We start from the raw sequence: 20421 nt of genomic DNA on the forward strand, positions 1-20421 counted from the left end.
GGAAGAGTTGTTTTGAAATTTGGGATTTATGCACGTGCGACTATGCGATAGCTCATCTCGTTGTAACAATAAAAAAAAGCAAAATATAAAAAATATATATTTACCGCACCTGCACATCGTTTTAAAAGTGTGCTACTCTTTCTGTTTATATTGCGGGAAAATCTCACGCGCATATGCATACACAAAAGTAATACGAATGCAAATGTCCATGTGTGTTCAGCTTATGCGCCCATTCGTCTTACGCAAGCACACACAATGAATGTTAAGTGTTTAAATACATTGCGAATTTTATTTCTATTCTTTTGCAATCGTGCAAGTAAACTGTACCTCGCTAATACTCGTATGTTGACGATAACTTATTTTTTATGCTTGTTTTAGAACAAAGGTGTGCAATGAATAAGAAAGAATGCTACGCAATGTGAAAGAAAATAAATTTATAGTTAAATATATTGGGAAATAATTTAGAAAATGGAAAAAACAATTTTTGACGAAAAAAAAATTTAGTTTTCTTTCCACTTTTTTGCCATCACTTACTGATATGTCGCTAGTATGATATTTAATAAATAAAAATCTTGAAGCTGTGTTGTCCAGCTGGAATCGAAAAAGCGTTTTTCTGCTTAGATTTCAAATCAATGACCCTTTTAGAGCTTTTAGCGAAGTTGCTCGCAAATCCTTCAATTACGTAATGTTCTCATTTACGGCCAATTCTTCCTTAATTAACATGTGAAACTCAACAGAGTGTTGGAAGAACAAAACAAATATAGAGCGACGAGCGGACCAATCAAAAATATGTCGGTGTGCAAAACCTTATCAATAAATATTAAAAGTTGCGGAATGTAGGGTGAAAACAAAACGAATAGGCGGACAGACAAGCTTAGAGTAGGCAATTCTAAATCAATCAATAATAATAGGCGGGCCTATATATCAAGCCTTTCGTGTGTTCTAAACATACTCATACAAACTTAAAATACCTACAAGTAGTGTAGGGTATAAAAATAAAATAATCCGAATAATAAGAAGAATGTACCCCATTTTCCACCTCTTTCATGCAGCAATGATTTTTTTGGCTGAGTTTACTTTGGTCGTGGAGACAGTGAGTGCTTGGTGTATAAAGGCGGTAAACAAAAAGTTTTTTTCTTAGTTTCGAATTTTTTTGTACAAATCATTAATATTTTAATTTTGAAAAAAACATGAAAAGTCCATGTGAGTGATTTATAAATTGAAATAGCTATACTCTATGAAATTTCAGACTTCTGTAAAATACAGACTAGCTTTTCGGACAAAGGCTCTTCTGGTAAATGTAGGTTAGAGAATAACCTCTTCTTACGGTCATTAGTGTAAAAATCTACAAAGCGAAACAAGAACTTAGTTTTAGGCTTCTGTAAAACGCAAACTAAATTTTCGGACAGAGACTCTTGTAATGCTGTGTGACCAAAAAAAAAATAAATAAATAAACTAAAATATGTATATAAAATATTTTCTACTACCTATTTTTAATTACCTATTTTCATAGGACACTAGTATGTACATAAATCAAATTGATACTCTTAAGTAAGTAAACTCATAACAATATTCTCATCATAGCTCTCTGTTGAGTGCCATCAGTTACCAGGTATTTTATACATAATTTTTATATATCTTACTTTCATTGCATTTTTTTAAAGTTTTTTTTTTTTTAAGAACGATAAGATGATAAACATCCGAATTGTCGGTTGACTTCGAATTTTTATGGTACCTTAAACATAAATCATTTACCTATGGTAGCCTTAGTCACAAGCCATGTCCTGTTGGTTTTGAGGAAAAAATGCAAGTTTTTTAAATCAAACTTTTGTTCGATTGACAAGAAAGGAATTTCGGTTTTTTTTTTTTTTTTTTTTGAATATTGTCGCTTGATGTGGGGTAAACAAGGTATCTCTCCCATCCGCTAAGTCTCACCGGATTCATTAAAATTTAGTTCACTCTATGGGCAAGTTTTTGAAGATTTGAGAAATTTCCCTTTCGAGTTTTTAGGGCATTGGCTAAACCTTTCTTCATTAGCCAGCTCGAATTTTTATCTCCCATTTTGCGCGAGTATACGTCAACTGCATGAACATATATGAAAGAAGTTAAAAAGTTGACATTACCTAACCCTTTTTATTCCCCTTACTGCTGGGCTCATTATTATTTAACTTATTTAATTTCGAGAAGTTAAGCGAAGTACCCTGCCTTGAATTGAAAAGGCAGTGATAACATTATTATATTCCTTTGACGATAGCTATAAAAAATTAGAATACAAGTAACGCTCTATGAAATTTGCGTTTCATTTATGTTTTGTTTTAAGAATACTAACATTTTTATGACCGATTCCATGAAAATCGTAAAAACCAATAAAAAAAAAGTGTACAGAGAAAAAAGAGTTTATAAAGAAAAAACTTAGAAATCATAAAAAAAAAATTTCGTTTCCAACCTTTCAGAATTTGTTTTCTATGATTTTTTTAAAGGATTCGTTTAGGTTAATGTCGTTCAGCATACATGTTAATTAAGAGAAAATTGAACTGAATTTTGAGCTAAACTACTACTGACTATGTGCAGTTACGCTTAAACAAACATTCATAGCGGCCGTAAATAGTACAACATATATATGTATGTACACACTTATAGGCATGTGGTCTTTAATAGACTTTTCTTTTGGTTTAACTCTCTCACGTTCGCAACGATTTGTTAAAATGTTTTCTTCTATTTTGACTTCTTTTTTATGATTTGCTTCTATTCTTTTTCCTTTTTTTTTTTTGTATTATATGGTTTTACTAATAATACGACAACAACAACGACAAATTTTTCTTAGAGTGTTAGAATAATTTTCTTCTTATTGTTAATTTCCCATTAAACGTCCTTGCGGGCGATTGTTTCGTGATTCAAGTCAAGGTATTCCTATAAACGGCAAATGAAATTAAAAAATAAAATGAAAACAAGTTTCCCGGAAATTCTGGAATATGTTAATTACATTAAAGCCTTATCCGATATGTTGATAAGAAAAAAGAAATTCTTATTTTTCCTTTCTTTTTTTCTCTATCTCTATCCTCCTCTGTTCTCGTTTTACAATTATACATACTAACATTGGATTCAATTATAAGTGTAAAAAACAAATCGTGAAATTCTCTTCTGGCCGGCTTTATTGGCTATTGTCTGCCCTTATAACACAAAAATATATATTTAGTCGGGGCAACTTTATGGCATAAGCTGAATATTTGAATATCCACGAAGAACTTGAGTTCGATATATTTGTGCAGAACCCATTCACTTCATATTTTGATTTTAAATCGTAGCGCATTTGCTTGCATTCAATTTAGCAGAATTTTGTAGTACAGGTGTGTACAGGTTAGAACTATATTTACATTATAATCTCTAAGGTGTATACACATATGAATGTTTTTAAATATAGGCAGATTGTAAACATATACGAACGATGCTTTTATCCAATATATGTGACCATCAAATTTCTTTTCTCTGAGACGACGAACTTTAAAGATAAAAAGTCTGAAATTTAGGTAAAAATGATTGTTAATCAGTTGTGGGTGAGCCATGAATTGATTTGCGGGATAGGAAGACATAACTTGAGAACTACTATGTTCGTCCAAATAAAGCTTTCCGCTCATTATTGGGAGTGCAATGAACACGCGCAGGCGCAATTTTCGATATATCTCAATTGATTGCGTTCTTCCTACTACTCGGGAATAAATATACTTTACGAGGTCCCCGATGGATTTGTCTGCATAGTATGTAGTAATGTGTTCCTCTTTTTTGTGGAATTGAATTGCTTTTTTGAACTTCTTTGTGCGATTTTTTTCTAGTGATAAAAGAGAAAAAGAAAAGGAAAAGAAGAAGAAGAAAAAGAAAAGTTTAGAAAAAAGTAGAAAACCAATGTTCACCAAGGAGCGCATATTTTGATAACCACCGTTTCAAACGAACACATAACAATTGTAAAGTCTTTATATTGACAATTATAGACAAGGTATTTAAACGGCACACTACGAAGTTTTAGATGAATATTTACTTAAGATTAGAAAAAGCTTTCTTGCTTAACTGATCGAACCATCTTTCGGTCTGAGGAATCCGTTGATTCTGGACAACATTTGTACCTACATGAATATGGTTAAATGGTGTCGTCCTTAGAGCAGATTGGATATCCCCGCTTCTAAGCTGCATGTGACGCCGCAAGTCTCGGACTACATTAACCAATTTCAACATTCTCCTGCAATTTTTCCGATCTTCCCCATTCGACAGTGGCCAAGCAAGGAGAAGATCGACGGACGAACGTGTCAAAGCGAAGAACCAATTAGAAACAATTTAGAATCTTATGTCAATAGGGAACATAGCTTACGTAGTTTCCAAATGGTAAACAAGTTGCTCATGATTATTGCAAATTCTCACATCCTTATTTTTATAAACATTCATATTTACCGCTAATAACGCTACTCTTCTAACTAAACTCAATCTAACATTTTTCAATATGTAGATAGTCCATAAGGTTGTTAGATGGATTTATTTTTATTTTATTCGCTCAATTATCAAAGAAAAATTTTTCGAGGAAGACTTGCTGTTTGATTTATTGCAACGACAACTTGACTGAAGTAGTCTAATATTATAGGCTTATCAAAATATTCAAAAAAAAAAAAAAAAAAAAAAAAAAAATTAAAAAAAAAACAAGTCAAAAAATCAAAATTCTTTGATGTTCCTATATACAAATCTAACGTCTGAGACACTTGTAACAGTTTTTTTTTTTTTTCATTATATTTTGCCACCTTCTTAATAATAGCACATAGAAAACAATTACTCAGATAATGAGAACAATGAGTAATTAGATGCTTTTTAGCTTTCTAATAATATTCTAGTTTAAGCATAATTCTGTTAATTCTTCAAGTGTGAAAAGCTGAATTCAAATTTGAATCAAGTTTGGAAATACCAGCTGTTTACCTTTTTCGGTTATTGCAACCAATATCAATAAATTGCAAAATTTTTAGACCCGAAATAAACATTTATTCATGTATAACTCACCCACTTCGATGATACGTGCTTTTCCATATACCAAAAACTATGTGCGAAACAACCACACAAAACAAAAAAAACAAGAGAAAAGAAAATATTATGACAGGAAAACAAAATAAAAGAAAATTAAGAGAAAAGCAAAACAAAAAAAAAAAAAAACAAGTAAAGAAATCCTATTGAAAATATATTCAAATAAAAGCTTGCGCATAAATCATGTCCCAACAATTTTCCTTTGCTTTTCCCTTTTTTTTCTCATGCAGTTACTGCTTTTACATGGAAAAGCCTTACATCGAGAACAAACACTCTTGCAGGCATCGTACACCTACAACTTATATATATATATATAGGTGTGTGTGCATATATTGAAAAATATTAAAATAAACGATCCAATCATACAAAAGGCTATACTTGGTAAAACGACAACAATAACAACAACGTAACAAAGTATTGTAACGTATATAATATGTAAAATATGAGACATTTTGAAGGCTCCCTTAGAGCCAAAAGATATGTAAAAGAATTGCAACAACAACACTGCTGCAACAGAAGTCAGCTAAAAAACGAATGAAAAATTTAAATTTTAAGCCACACCTCCCGTTAGCTATAAAAAAGAAAGACAGTGTACACAAGCATATACAAATTGTAAATGCTCACTCATACATAGGCAAAATAGTCAGAATAACAACAAAAACAGCTCATAACGGTTGACAATGCAAAAAAAAAAAAAAAATAGAAAAACAGAAAAAAGCAAAAACTAGCAGTAGCAGCAGCAGTAGCAATAACAACACACACAGCCTTTACACAAGCATTTTAAAATGTATAAAATTTTAGAAAACAAAGCCTCCTTAGTATAAAAATCATATAAAAACTCGCATACTTACAAATATACATACTAACTTTATATGCTTATGAAGAGCGTAACAGAGAGAGAGAGAGAGAGAGAGAGAAAGAGAGAGTAAGTGAGAGAGAAAAGAAGGGGAGCAAAAGTATATTTAAAGTAACTGAGAAGCGTAAATTCATGGCAGATATTGAGAGAGCAACTAAATAAAACCAGTTTTACGCTAAGAGCTAAGAAAAACAGAGAGAAAGAGAGAGAGGGAGAGAGCAAATAAAAGAGTTTTATAAAAGTGTGGAATCTATTTTAGGTTTTAACGATTTCTCCTTAAGCAAAGCAAAAAAGCTAATAAGAAAATATAAGAAAGAAAGAGTTGAAAATTTATTTACTTCTTCTTCTTCTTTTTCTTTTTTTTTTTATTATTATAAAGGGGAATTTACTCTTTGCCAAGCGTAATCTTATAGAAAACTCATTCGTGCTTGCTTTGTGCAAGAGTTAAATTTTGCATATGTATTGGTTTATAAGCGAATATAAATGACTGACTATATTGCTTTGCTGGTTTTATAGTTATTTTTTGCTTTGGTTGCTTTGTTTTTTTTTTTTTTCTTAAATTTTATTTGCACATTTTACAGCAACATATATACAACATAAGATTATAATATGAAATAAAAAAAAAAAAAAAAAACGGTAAATGCATACAAAGTTAATATAGAAAAAAAGGTAAAAAAGAAAAATAAACTAAAAAAATGAGAGCAAACGCTTTTATACATATATATATATATATATATATATATCCTACAGATACACCAGCTGTCAGAGGGTCAGCGCTGTATGGACACAAACTATAGAATACTCAGATACTCAGTTTTATTTATCACGTCTAACAAGTAAAACGTTGAAACGTTGAAACGCTTTCACAAAAATTTAACAAAACAAAGAAGCAAAGAAAATAACAAAAGCAACAACAAAAGCAGATAGTAAAAGAAAATAATTTCTGCGTAAACTGAGAAAAAATTCTAATACGAAAGAAAATCCATCTCTAAAATTAACCCCTAGGAAAATTGAATAAATTGTCGAAAAATAAGGGAAAAAACTTTATAGAAAAGAAGAAAATTTAACTCAGTTATTAACCATTACAAGATTTCGCAAACGTACATTTCTCAAACAACATTTGAAGCAAAAATCTAAACACTTTTGTGATGAGTATTTTTTTTTATTTTTTTTTCTTAACGTTTGGAAAAATGATATCAAATAACAATCAATAAATCGTTTAGGAAGTAAATGAGTGGGAAGAGGGAGGAGAGAGAGAGAGAGAGAGAGAGAGAGAGCGAGTGAGACCATCTGTAGCTTGATAGCGATGATAACTCAGTTTTAGTCAACGACAATAGCTACAAGTGAACATTACTCGAAATATTCGGAAATACGTTTGATTCTCGGAAATTAGAAGCAAAATAAAATTTTTTCGTCAATTTTATCCTCTTTCTGTTTGTTTATTTATTTTCTATTATATAATGGAAATTTGAATTCAGTAAAGTGCGCCGAATTAAACAAAGAAAATATCAAAAAAAGACGAGATTTTTAATACATTTTAATTGTAAAAATGGTTATGTCGGAGTTGCGTTGGCATACAGCACCGGAGGATACAAATAATTCCTTAAAGCGGGATATGTTAAAAACAACGCCTACTACGACGCATCATTTCAATCAAAATCGATGTAAGTTAAATTTTATTGTTTGTAATAGTTTTAAGAAAGTGAGTTGAGTCTGCCTTCAAATTTTTTTTAGTTTTGTCATAGAGATATCATAGGCTTTAACTAAGAATTGTAGATGAGAAGCATCAATATTTGCCAGACTATTTAAAATAAAGTGACTCTGTCTTTACCGGAAAGGCAAGCGTTGCGCCTTTGGCAAATTTTTTTGGTCTTTTCTGTTACAATGGGGAGTAGTGTAAGAAAGTACTACGTTTGCGGTTTTTTTTTTTTTTCATATCGCAACACCACTACGCAGTATTAACCAACTTGACTATTGTATTGAATATTACTTCTGTACTTTCTCACGGCATTTCAGGGCCCTAAGTGAGCACAAATCGAGTGCAGTTTCTCTGTGCGCTAGTTTTGTTATTCGGTAACAATTAAAAAACCATGGGATCATAGAAAGACAGAAAGACCAACGTAAGTTAGTGAATATGCAAAAGCATGTAATTAATTGAAATGAAAGGATTTGGATTTTCGTGAGGATCACTTTTTTTTTGCATGTAGACTTAGCTAGCGGGAAATCTTGAACAAACAGGTCGTCTTATTGTCGTTATATTCTTTATTTCATTCTATCTATTAAATAAGCCATTATTTGCGATTCATCATAATATTCTCGATTCACGTCGACTCGTGTTGCTTAATCGCAAACCCAATTCGTTATACATAAATTATTCAAGCTATCTACTATAAGCAGGAGTTTGGAGATTAGCTTTGTTATTTTCCATAAGCAAGCCGTGTTAAGCTGTCAGTTTAAAAAAGATGTCTTAAGTATAAATCTCGAAGAAAACTTTTGTAAAATGGTCGTGTCAACGCATGCTAGGATTGATGAACGATTTTCAATTCTCACTTACACACGGTCTGATATATATAACCTTGATGTCCTTTTCTAAATAAATAAATTATAATTCAAGGTTTTCCCCGTTCTCGACGACAGTTTTTTCATAGACTACTTTAATTAAAATTAAAACAAAATGGTTAATGTGAATATAGCACAATGGGATATTTATCACGTTTGCATTACAGGACTACGCTGTCAAAGTGTTTATTTATCAAAACGACATCTTATTGTATTACCAAGTCTTTCTGATGAATATTCAGTTCACTAGGATCCCATAAGCGAAATGAATTTTCTACTTCTTAAGGGCTCAATATATTTTTGATAAACTAATATTTTTATTATCTATTTATTGATTTATTTTTATGGTTTATTGAAATTAACTAAATTAAGCCAACACGGATAAGGATGGCTTGTATGTTCACTTAAAACAATTCTGCCAAATTATTAAAAGAAAAATAATTTTTGCTCTTTGCAATTTAAAAACGTCTACTGATTTCGTTGGTTAGTTGGCTTTTGGCTACTGTATGCTCTAGTTGTTTGGATGACGGGCAAATGCTTTGAAGACTCTGATGGGATTCTTGGTGCGCTAGGGTCCACAAATTGTGTGGTACTGCGTATATTTTAAATATCGCCTTAACCAGCTATGAAATCCGTTATAAAATCTTTTAAGAAGAAGCAAAATTTAATGGCCTCCTACTAGTTTGCTCGCCCGTACTCCTATCGTAGCTATTTTTTACGTGATGGATATGGCTTTATATAGAATTTATCTTCCTTTTATAGTTGCAATTAAATCTTAGAATTGATTTTTTCTTACAAATAAATTTTCCATAAAATATATAACTAAGAAATTTGAAAAAAAAAGGTAGAATTATTAATGTTTTTGGGGGCTACGTTTAGGTTAGATGTGTGCCTACTCCGACGTTCTATTAAGCGAATATCTAAGTAACTCGTTCAACAGGCTTCTTTGAAAAAGTCTGACTTTTAATAGTTGTTGATTAAAAAAAAAAAAATGCACGAACTTTTAACTCTTTCTTAATATCTGAGTACAATCTATAATTGGGCGAATGATAGTGAAAAAAATAAAGTAATTTTTGATACTAACAAAGAAAAGGAAGTGGTGGAAAATCGGAATTGTTTTCCATAGCGTTCGTTTTCTAGGCAAAACCCGTCGATATATAAGGAATTTCTTCAAAATATCGCAAATTTTACGGTCTGTGGCCTACTACGAAATAAGACGGACAGGTCAGCTTTGATCGGTTCAGAAATTCATTCAGAACGGATCAATATAATGAAAGGTGTCTCCATCGCCAGTCTTTCGGGATGTTGCACGCATTCGGGCCAAGTTTTATACGACGAATGATGTAAAAATAATGATGAGAAGCAATACAATTGTTGAAGGTTATCAAAACTATTCAACTTTTCGAAAACGCTCTGAAAACAAAATGTCGGAAAAAAGAGTTATTTTTTTACACTTCTATTGATTTCGGACCTTCCTTATAAGAGGAGAAAATATAAATGCTTGATGTTTGTAAGCTAATTTTATATAATAGAATTTTTGACTTACCTGTAAGATCGAAGATACAGTTGGAACATCTTCATGCTGAAATTTAATAAAAGAAAACAAATGGAGAGCATTAGGAATTGTTTTTAAGACATTTTCACGCGGTATATGTCTTCACCCTACTCTTCCTGTAATCCTTTCTGATCGCAACCGTGCCTTCCCCTGAGTGGGTGGTCATAGAAGACAAAAAAAAAAAAAACTACTGGTTGACAATAATATTATGCCAGAATGCTTGCAAGTGGATCGTGCTTGTCTTTCGTTTGCTTGGTGAACTTATACTAGGATATATGAGCCCAGATTCAAAGGTCTATTTCGACATTTACGACGGTGAGAGTTCAGATATACGGACAAATTGATCAAAACTTCGTGCGATAAGTATTTAGCAGAATTATAATAAGTCCCGTAAAATCCGTGATTATACGCCTGGACCTTAAATAGATAGTCTTTTAATTCCAATGCAAGTAATAAATTTTATTTAACGGTTGCTTTGTATGCCGTTACAGAATGAGCAATGGTTGCGAGGAACAATTTTATTTTTTCATTCAACTTCTTTTGAGTTCGCATCCTTGAATTGCGATTATTAGGTTAACATCGGTTTACAATTTTTTTACAATTCTTAGGAGAGCTGTGTGTTTACCAACTATTTGCAGGAATAATAATAAATAAATCTTGATTACAATTAGTAGATATGGGCATAAGAACACAAAAATCATTCGTTGGACGAAGCATGTATGTGAAATGCCGAAAAATACAATGAAGGACCTAATGGTCTTTTCAAAAGAGAGCAAAAAATACTTCACTACAGTATTTGCGCTACCTGCGTCAGGCCAAGATTAGACCGCAGTTTGCATGTCTGGATAAGAGTTACCAGATCTTGTCTAAAAACTTCGACCACGCACAGTAAAAGGTTGGGATTCTCGGCTGAGGAGAGTATATTCAACACGCTCAACGCCCATGAAAATATTTATAAATATGTATGCATATATGTATATATGTGTACCGATTGAGAAGTCATGACTGTAATCACTTATCCGAGTTTTAACTTGATCTCTATCAATATTTTAAGAAAAAGTAGAAACCAGATGTCTTGCCCAACCAAGTCTTCGAAGAAATGTGAACCTTATTTAATGCTTAACATGATAACAACATAGATCGTTTTCGATTTCGATAGTAAGCAATTAGGACATTTATTTTTACAGCGAATAGTTGTGAAAAGTCATCCATAGGCGTTTAGCCGCTTATTTAACATACTTAAGATATTTAATAGGGAGAAAGATAGAAAGAGATAGGTGAAGAGAGTTTTTTTTTGAAATTTTTAATGAATCTCTGTTCAATTTATAGATAATTTTTATTGACAGCATTTTTTATTATTGAATATTCTAAAAATTTAAATTAAAATTATTTGTGTCTAGATGTGTATCTCAAAAACTGACCCACTTTTAAAAATACAATTTTTGGTTTTTTTCCGTTTTTTTTTTTTTTTTTTTTTTTGTGGAATTGATAAAAAACAATACCTTATCGAAAATATACAAATGTTTTTAAACCGTCTACAATTGAACCTGTATTTCACTTATTACAATAAAATGTTTTCATAATAATCATAAATTAATCAAATTGAAAACACTATCATAAAGAATGTAAATATATTATTAGAAAAGAATAAAAAGAAAGAAAAATAAAAAGAAAAAAAAACAGTGAAAAATGATAAGAAAGATAGTCAGTCGAAAGAGGTAATTGCGCATTCAACAAGCTTTAAATATATTGAACAAGTTTTCCATTAAAAAACGATTCAATAATGAATTGTCATCTAAAGCACTTTTCAAGCAATAAGGCGGCCCATAAAGGAATTATAAGATGGCGTTCCTACAAGATTAAAATAGCGTCAATAAGAGTCTTGAAGAAAAATATGTCATTTGCTTGGACTATCTTTTGTCGTTCGTTCTATATCTAGGAGAAGATTTCAAGTTTGTTCGCTCGTAGAGAACTTCGTATCTTTCTTAATAAAAAACTGAACAAAGAAAAGATGGGAAGGGGGAGAAAAAAGCGCTAAAAATTTCTATTCAGCTTTCCTGGTTATGTGTGTGCAGACGTTCCACTTACCAATTTCAGCCAAAAACGTAAATCGAACACAATAGTATTTGCTATTGGACAGTGTAGTGAAAATTTTAGTACTCAAAAAACCTTTTATCAAAAATCGAATCATCAAAATACTCTGCCAAACTGAGCAATCATATTACGTAAATCCCTTGGCATTACCTCTTTTGAATGAAACTGATGAAATAAGAAGACTGATGTTCCATCTATTGTTCGGAAAGTAATTTGGTTTTTTTTTTCTCCACGGAAATCAAGGACGATTTTCTTCAATCAAGGTCGAATTCGACAAATTTAATCTGTCTGCAATCTCCAGTTATTTTTCGGCCGTTTGCATTAAATAATGCCTTTATTGTGTCGTCATCAGTTCCAACTGATCTTCCACAACGTGTTGCAACCTCGAGATCAAAATTTCGCAAACGAATTTTGACATTGGCGTTCTGCCAGCGTTTATACTTGTTCGATGCCAAAAAATTCCATATTTGAAAGTTTTCGGCGACAACCGAACACTGCCCCATAGAATCAATCAAACTTTTTCGTAAACGAACCTTGCTATATCAACTGTCAAAATATGATTATGCGGCTTAAGGGTGAAGTTGGATGCGAGAAAATACACGTAAATCTTTGGCTAAGCGAAATTGAAATGACTTTCCGACTTTCAAAGTCAATATATCGTTTCTTTATATTCATTTAAACGTCATGCTTGTACATCCATGTCTGCTTCCATTGGGGGCGAATAACTTCGTCTGCTTTTATCCGACCTTGCTAATGCATTTATTTATTACTTTTTTGGACAGATTGCAAAAAAAAAACAAAAAAAAAAAAAGAAATCAAAACAAAGAAATCAACTGCGCCCCCTCCATATCATAGAGCATGAGAGTTTTATTCTTTTACTTCTTTTATCTTTTTCTTGGGGAAAGTGATAGGTGATAGGTATTCGGCCGCAACCAATTTAATTTTCTTACTTGTTTTTATTTCCATTTGGAGAGATCCAACTAATAGGCGGAAATATATCTCAGGAAAGGAAATAGTTCCTCACTAAGTGAATAAGTGAATAAGTGCTTCCCTCTAAATTTCCGCTGAAATATTCATTTATTTCACTAGTTTACTTATTAAGACCTTTAAGTCTATTCATAAATATTTATTTCACTTATCTAAGAAATTCTTTTATTATTATCAGTTTAAGGATAGAAAAAATTTCAAAGATTTATTTATTTATTATTAAAAAATTTATTAATAATATTTTTTCTTTAGAATAGGGGCAACATTTTGTATACTTAAACAAGTTTATTCATGTTGTAAGTTGATTTTATTTTCATATTTTTTTTTTTTTTTATATATTTATTTTCGATATCCATGCATTTATGAATTACTGGACTTTTAACTTAATAATAAAATATATATATATATATATGTAGAAAAATGTTAGTTGAAGGTATATATGTATGTGTATACGTTACCATTGGATTTTGTTTGAAATAGTTCCGTTTGCTGGCTATAGTTAGTTATAAGTCAATTGTTGGATATAGCAAGTGCTTAATCACCGAGAGAGTACAGGGTTACAATTTAATTATTGTTTAGATATAATATTTAACAAATTAATGGGATAATTAATAATCAACTGATTATTACAAACAAATTAAATGCAATGATTGGTAGTAAATTAAGTAAAAATTATTAATGAATTCTTATCATAATTGTGTTTTACTGTTTTCTGTCCGTACAAAAGTACGCCTTAAATTTTAGAAGACATTAGGAATAATTAAAGCGAATTTTTAAGCTATATAGATAGGAAATTTCGCCGCTCTCGGTATGGTTAGCATAATTCAGAGAGCATATAAGTGCAGCAAATCGTTCTTGCCGACTTTTAGGTCATTATTGGTCTGAAGGATCTTGTGTCCAGAGAATACGTGGGCCAGATGAAGGATAATTCTAAGTTGAAAGCAATCTCTGGCTAATCAGGCGAAGTCATCTTCTCTACAACAGTCTTAGCTGGGAAATTGCAACAATGTCCTTTAGGTACATTTGATAATTGGAAGCGAGCTTTCCATTCAATTTGATATTTTCACGTATATGTTAATTAAAAAAAAAAAATTTTTAATGTAAACAATATTTTCGTACAAAGGGAAAATCGAAATTCAAACTATGTTTTAGAATAAAGGGATAGAAGTAACGACATTTGCTTTATCTGAAATATTAACCTCATAGAATTGTTCAAAAATTTATGCATGAAATGAATAAGTAAATGAAGAGTGTTTGAATCGAACTTATTATTGCAAAGATTAATATTACTAAGCGATAGTCAAATTTAGAAAAAAACTGCTATGAAATGAGTAATTGACGTAGTTAAAGGGTTAAATTTCTATGCGAATTGAAGTGAGTGAATACAAGAAATGTTTGCCTGACTTATTCTTTGAATGTATGTGCATATTATAGGTGCTAGTTTTTATTCGCTTCGGGTGCTCTTTGATTGCTTAAAATAGTGACAATTTCTTTAGATTAAAACGGATCATCATACTATAAATTTTTCCTTTGCAGTTGAGATTCTCTGTTGAAGTTAGACAAAGGCCGAAGAGTATGGGAAAAGAAGGCTAAAAATGTTGAGATTTCGTTTACGAATGATTATAAGACATCTACATATGCCCTGACCTTCGTATACTTACCTTTAAAAATAGTGCGTTATAAAGGCAGTGATCGAAGATGCGATCCGATCCGAATCGAACCATTTTCTATAGCGCTCGTACTGGGCCCGTCAAGGCAACAAATTTTATTGATATATTTCAAAAAAATTGCAGCCTGTAACTTGAACTCAAAAAAACACGAAGGACAGACAGACAGAAATATTTAGAATAATAGATTAGCCTATTTCAAGTCCTTCTGGATGTTGCAAAAACTTGCTATAAGACTATACCATAAGCGATAACTAAGAATAAGTCAAAAGTCTTACCACTAAGATCAGGGGGGCAGTACAAAGCGTTTGGCCAGTTTCAAAGCCAACAAGCGAACAGAAACAATGAAACAATGCTACAAAGATCAATGCACAAAAGTCCTCTTGCAGCAGACATTAAACATTTGTGCCACAGAATTCTCTGTATGTTATTCAATTAAGATCGGAAGTTTTATCATTGAAATCCTCTCTCACAATCTTCAAATCCATGACCAGAGACTTTACATTAAAATGAAAATAACTTTTGTAGATGTGATATCAGTAAATTGGAGAGCCGCAGAAAAGGATATATTAATGCAAGACGTCATTGCGTTTACGAAATATCTAAATGACCGGATAACAACAGTAAAGCCTAACGTTACCTAAGTAAATAGCTATTACTTGAATGAATGGAATGTTTCTTCTAATAGTTCACCACATTTGTTATATGGACTACTGTATGGAATTGAAAGCTTGACTAATTTTTAATAATCTTAATGGACATCCTTTTCCTTTTCAAGGATTCTTAATTTGTAACATTTGAGGCTGTTCGATATAAAGCATAATCAGTAAGACGGCATATGCCTAATTTTTCACTAAAATTTATTTTCTAAATGATATAAAACTAAATTTCCTTTAAATGACACATAAATTTTAATAAAAGAAAAAAAAAACCAAGAAAGAAAGAATTAAACTAAAACAACAGCAGTAAACGTATAGTAGAGAGAAGAAATCAACCCTCAATACTCTTATCATTATAAAAGGTTTATCGACATTCGCATTTGCTTCTAATACAAAAGGCACGGGTTGAGGAGAAACGCACGAGTTAAACACGCGTCCGTTATATGAGATGTGATATACAATATATATATATGTATATACAAGCGTGCAGCGTTCACATATAAGTATACATATTTCATATGGAAAAGTATCGAAGTATATTAAATATAGTAAACATTGACACCTACTGGAAGGGTCAGTTGTTTTAATGCTGCAAACGCAAGATATACGCTAATGGGTAGTATGGGCATAAATCTACACAGATGCTCATAAACATACATACATATATATATATATATATATATATATATACATATGTATATATAGATTTCCAAATGTTAATCAACAAAACTCTGTATATGTGTATATATGTGTGTGTGTGTGTGTGTGTATAAACACATTTTAAATTTTTGCTATTTAATTAAATGACCTTTTTGCTGTTTCCATTCATTTTGTTGTTGTTATTGCTGTATTGATTGCACATTTAAAGTTAGCTGAAATTTTATTGCAAATATAGCTGTTTGTGGGTTCAAAGCCGATTTATTGTTTGCTATTCATCCTTAGATCATATTACCCTCACTGCAAAAATTTGTTAAAATTGTTACATTTTGAGGTTTACAATGCATAAAAGTACATACGTTTACTCTGCGTGAGGTCAGCAGTCACTTACCCTTATTCAAAATTTAAAAAAGAAAAAAAAGCAAAAACAAAACTATACAAAATAATGTCCATCGAAGATCAATAGACACTTGTATATATGTACATACGTATGTACATACATATATAAATAAATATAAATTTATGGCTATAAATGTCAGAAGAATCGAAGACTTCCCCAAGCAATTACTGCAAAGCTTTTATTGATTCATAGATTAAATATTGGGTAAGTCATAATTTTGTTAAAAATTCGCGAAGGACTCTTGAAGAGAAAGGCTAAAGTTGTGTTTTAACAGTTTACACAACCTTTAGGCAGTGATTAACGTGATTTCCAATCATTTAACATTAGTTTTATCACTATGTATATTTGTGAGTCACATTTGAACTTTGAACTTTTTATGAGTCTCCCAAAATTTTTGTTATTTTACTTTAAATGAATAATAAACTTTAAAAAAGTAGATATTTGCGAACTTGAAGTTAGTTTTGATAGCAAAATTAACGCTTTTCACAAAATGTAAATTATTATACCACGATGAGACCCAAAGTCACATAGTCAGAGAGGAATCGCGCCTCTTTGGCAGGAAAGACACAATCGAGGATAGGAATGCACTGGGGAAATGTGCTTACGATTTCAGAGCAGTTAGCGCAAAATCACATTCCATTATTTCTTTGCAAACGTTGAACTGACCAAAGTTTATTCAGTAATAATTGTCTTTTTTTCTTCTGATGCTTGCTCCCTACCAGCCACAAAAAATAAAGATCTACAAAAATGTGTAATAATAAAATTTGACTTCTTTAGTCTATTCAGTCAAAGATGCTGGGTTGTGAGTTCACCTAATTGCGTTCAATGGAAGTTGTGGTAAGATGTTAGATTTTTGTAGAGTTTGGTACAGATCCAACTTTTGTTATACCAATGGAAATCACTTTTTGAAAGTAACTGGCGTACTGTGACGAAAGAAACCTTTTATTATCTCTATTAAAGAAGGACCAGGACACTCCACGTTTCGACCCTGATTTCATTTACGAATGCTCATGCAAAGTAAGCCTTTGCTTTGGTAAACAGAGTATAATTTTATATATTTTATATTTTATGATGAAAATAAGCAAAGAATTCTATTAAGCGGATTGGTGTACGATATTGAGCGGTCGGGTTTGCCCGACTAAACTTGGCCTTAAAACTTTCTGTACTTTCTCACTTGATAATGAGTAAAAATGCTATAATGGATACACCATTAAATACCGTATACCAGTTCGGTTAACACAGTTATTCATATTCATATAAGAACTTTCAAAAGCGTTCCTCCTTGAGATGAAACAAGTCAATGTACCATCAGAATATCTCGTAATAAGCGACCTGTAGGTTGAACACAAGAAAACAAGACAGACAGAAGGACAGACAAGCTTAAATCGCTATAAAAATGAATTCTGAATTGGTTGGCATAACAACAGGTGGGATTATCCTAAGCTTTGCTGGGTGTTGCAAACATCTGCATAAACTTAATATAACCTTGTACCCCTTTACCTTGGTAAAGGCGATAATAAACCTGTCCTGCGAGGGACAGCAATAATTTGAAATTTTCAAAGTTTAAGGCAAGCGACACTTCAATTGCCTCGAAAATAAAAAAGTGAATATAGGAAATTCATGCTCATAAGGTAACAGAGGTAAGGTGTTGCAACTTCGTTCTTAATCATGACTGATAAGCATAAAAAAAAATCAGATGCGGATTTTATGTAGATTTACTGCGGCAAGGATCTGCAATTACTGAAGAAAAGCTGCGAAAGAAGTTAAGCATATTAATGACTAATGGCTGCGCTACAAATGTGTAGTGTGCAGCATACAACTTACTAAAGCTCAGTAGAAATATTCCCTCAGGCTCTAAATGCATTCGCAATAACTAGAAGGGTTTAGGCTGTAAGCTAAAGCAGACATTGACCTAAAGCCAAATAAGACGTTATTACGACCGATTCTTTAATAGACAACACGGCATTGCTTAACCAATTCTTCGTTATAAATTACCCTCTTATTATTATAAGAAAGCTTTAATATGGAAGTAGATTAGTAAAATAGACCAATGCAATCCGCGTTTACCACTCTGTATACCAAATCATTCAACGAAAAATAAAAGAAATTGGATCCAGTTGTCGTAAGAAGCCTTATTTTTATTCCCCAAATTTTCCCCATTCACATCATATGTGAGAATACTATTTTTCAAAGGTTAATATATATAGCAAGCAATAATAAAGACTGCAAATTTTTTAATATAATAAGTCTTCAAAACGGTGTACTATACAAGGAGGATCTCTTCTCGTGACCCAAAACATATCAAAGTGAACGAAGTTTCCTTAGAATGTCTGCCTACAAGGTAAATATAAGAATACATAGATGAAGACATTAGACATGCAGACTGATGGCTACACCTGTTTAAATCGACACAGAACATGATTCCGAATCGATTGGTATAATGAAGTCACTCTCAGTTTTGTATATGTATGCGCATAAACCTTAAGAATGGTTCTGATAACAATCATTTGGGTATTAGCCTACCTGTGACTTTAGATGCATTTTTTTCAGTCTAAAAAAGAACAATGTGCAATGGCTTATAGGGTATTAGCTGACATCTATCTCCTTACAACTTTGTTATACACTAAAAGGACAGCTTGGAACGTACAATTACCTAAATCCAGAATTAATTCATATTTGTATACAATTTACGATTTCTTGCGATAAAGTAAAAGTCGTCAGCAATATTTGGGCTATGCGTTGACTTTTAAAGCTATCATATGAATTATTACTCACAAATAATATGCCAATATGTTTAAAATGCATTTTTATACTTTCTACGAAATAAAGTGCAAAAAAACTTTAAGGGACATTAGCTGCTTATTCCGATAGTAAAAAGAAAGAATAAAAAAACAAAAAAAAAAAAAAAAAGGAAACGAAACGTAGCTAGTAAAATTTCCAACTCATAAATTAGCACTTTTTTTTTTTTACTGATGCTCATGCATAAACATAAAATAAAAATTGGAAATATTGTAAATTTGAGTGGTCGGAAATGAAATGACCTCATAGTGGTCGTTATTATCATTATCGTATTCACTGTATACGTTAGAAAATTCAAATTATTATGCGGCACGTACGTATAGAAATGGACAATATGTATGGACATTTGTGTTATGCGTTAGAGTGGGAATAAACACAATCTCCCACTGTCTGCCTCTGTTCAATGTTTTATTTTTAAGTGTATTGATGATGTCAGTCAACTGTGACCAGGTGGTCAATAGTCATGCATGCATATATGTTTATGTTTAGTATGTCGTTATATGTTTGTTTTCTTACTTTTTTCCTTCTTCTTCTTCTTCTTCTTTTTTCTATGAATAAACTAATAGTCAAAGGATCTTAAAGCCAACTAGACCACTTTCATTTCATATGCATTTCAGTTGCGAATGTAAGGATAGACGTTGATGTTTGTTTTTATTGTGTGCAAGCGTGGGCTTGTTATCCTTTTATTTTTATAACCATAGACAACAAGAAGAACAGCGGAAACTGCAATTTAATACATTGTTGTGCTCTAACTTAAAAAAAAAGGAAAAGAAGAGAAATTGTTTCTACTTTTAAAAGAATTTTTATTATCTTCAGCTAGTGTGCGTGTGTGTGTGTGTGCATATATATATGCTGCAAAATTTTCATATTTATTAAGAGAATTTGAAAGTACAAATTGCTTGAAATTTGAAAATACATTTTTGAAATATTGTTTTTTCTTTAATATTTTACAGATATAAGTCGTATATCACGATCACCGTCGCCCATGCAATCGAATGGTAAGTAAATAAAATTAATTATTCTTAATTATTCTACCGCATAAAACAATTTTTTTAATTAAATAATCTCTCACGAGTTAAGAAAATATTATATTCGATATTATAAAGGATAGTTTGATCGATTGATGTCAATTC

At 31.5% G+C, this 20421-nt stretch overlaps 1 protein-coding gene across 2 annotated transcripts in view; it reads left to right on the forward strand.

Moving 5' to 3' along the window:
- Window positions 1–20421, forward strand: part of LOC119633149 (protein nubbin) — a 36226-nt gene that overhangs the window by 4162 nt on the left and 11643 nt on the right. Inside the window, exons 1-2 of one of the 2 annotated variants that reach the window (XM_038026471.1) lie at window positions 6727–7575; window positions 20242–20286. In XM_038026471.1, coding sequence (XP_037882399.1) covers window positions 7461–7575; window positions 20242–20286 — 160 coding nt within the window. In that variant the 5' untranslated portion in view covers window positions 6727–7460. Of the gene's footprint in view, window positions 1–6726; window positions 7576–20241; window positions 20287–20421 lie in introns of those variants that run through there. The other variant, XM_038026472.1, reaches the window with a different exon arrangement.

Source organism: Glossina fuscipes, unplaced genomic scaffold, assembly GCF_014805625.2.
Source record: "Glossina fuscipes isolate IAEA_lab_2018 unplaced genomic scaffold, Yale_Gfus_2 2, whole genome shotgun sequence".
Classification (NCBI taxonomy): domain Eukaryota; kingdom Metazoa; phylum Arthropoda; class Insecta; order Diptera; family Glossinidae; genus Glossina; species Glossina fuscipes.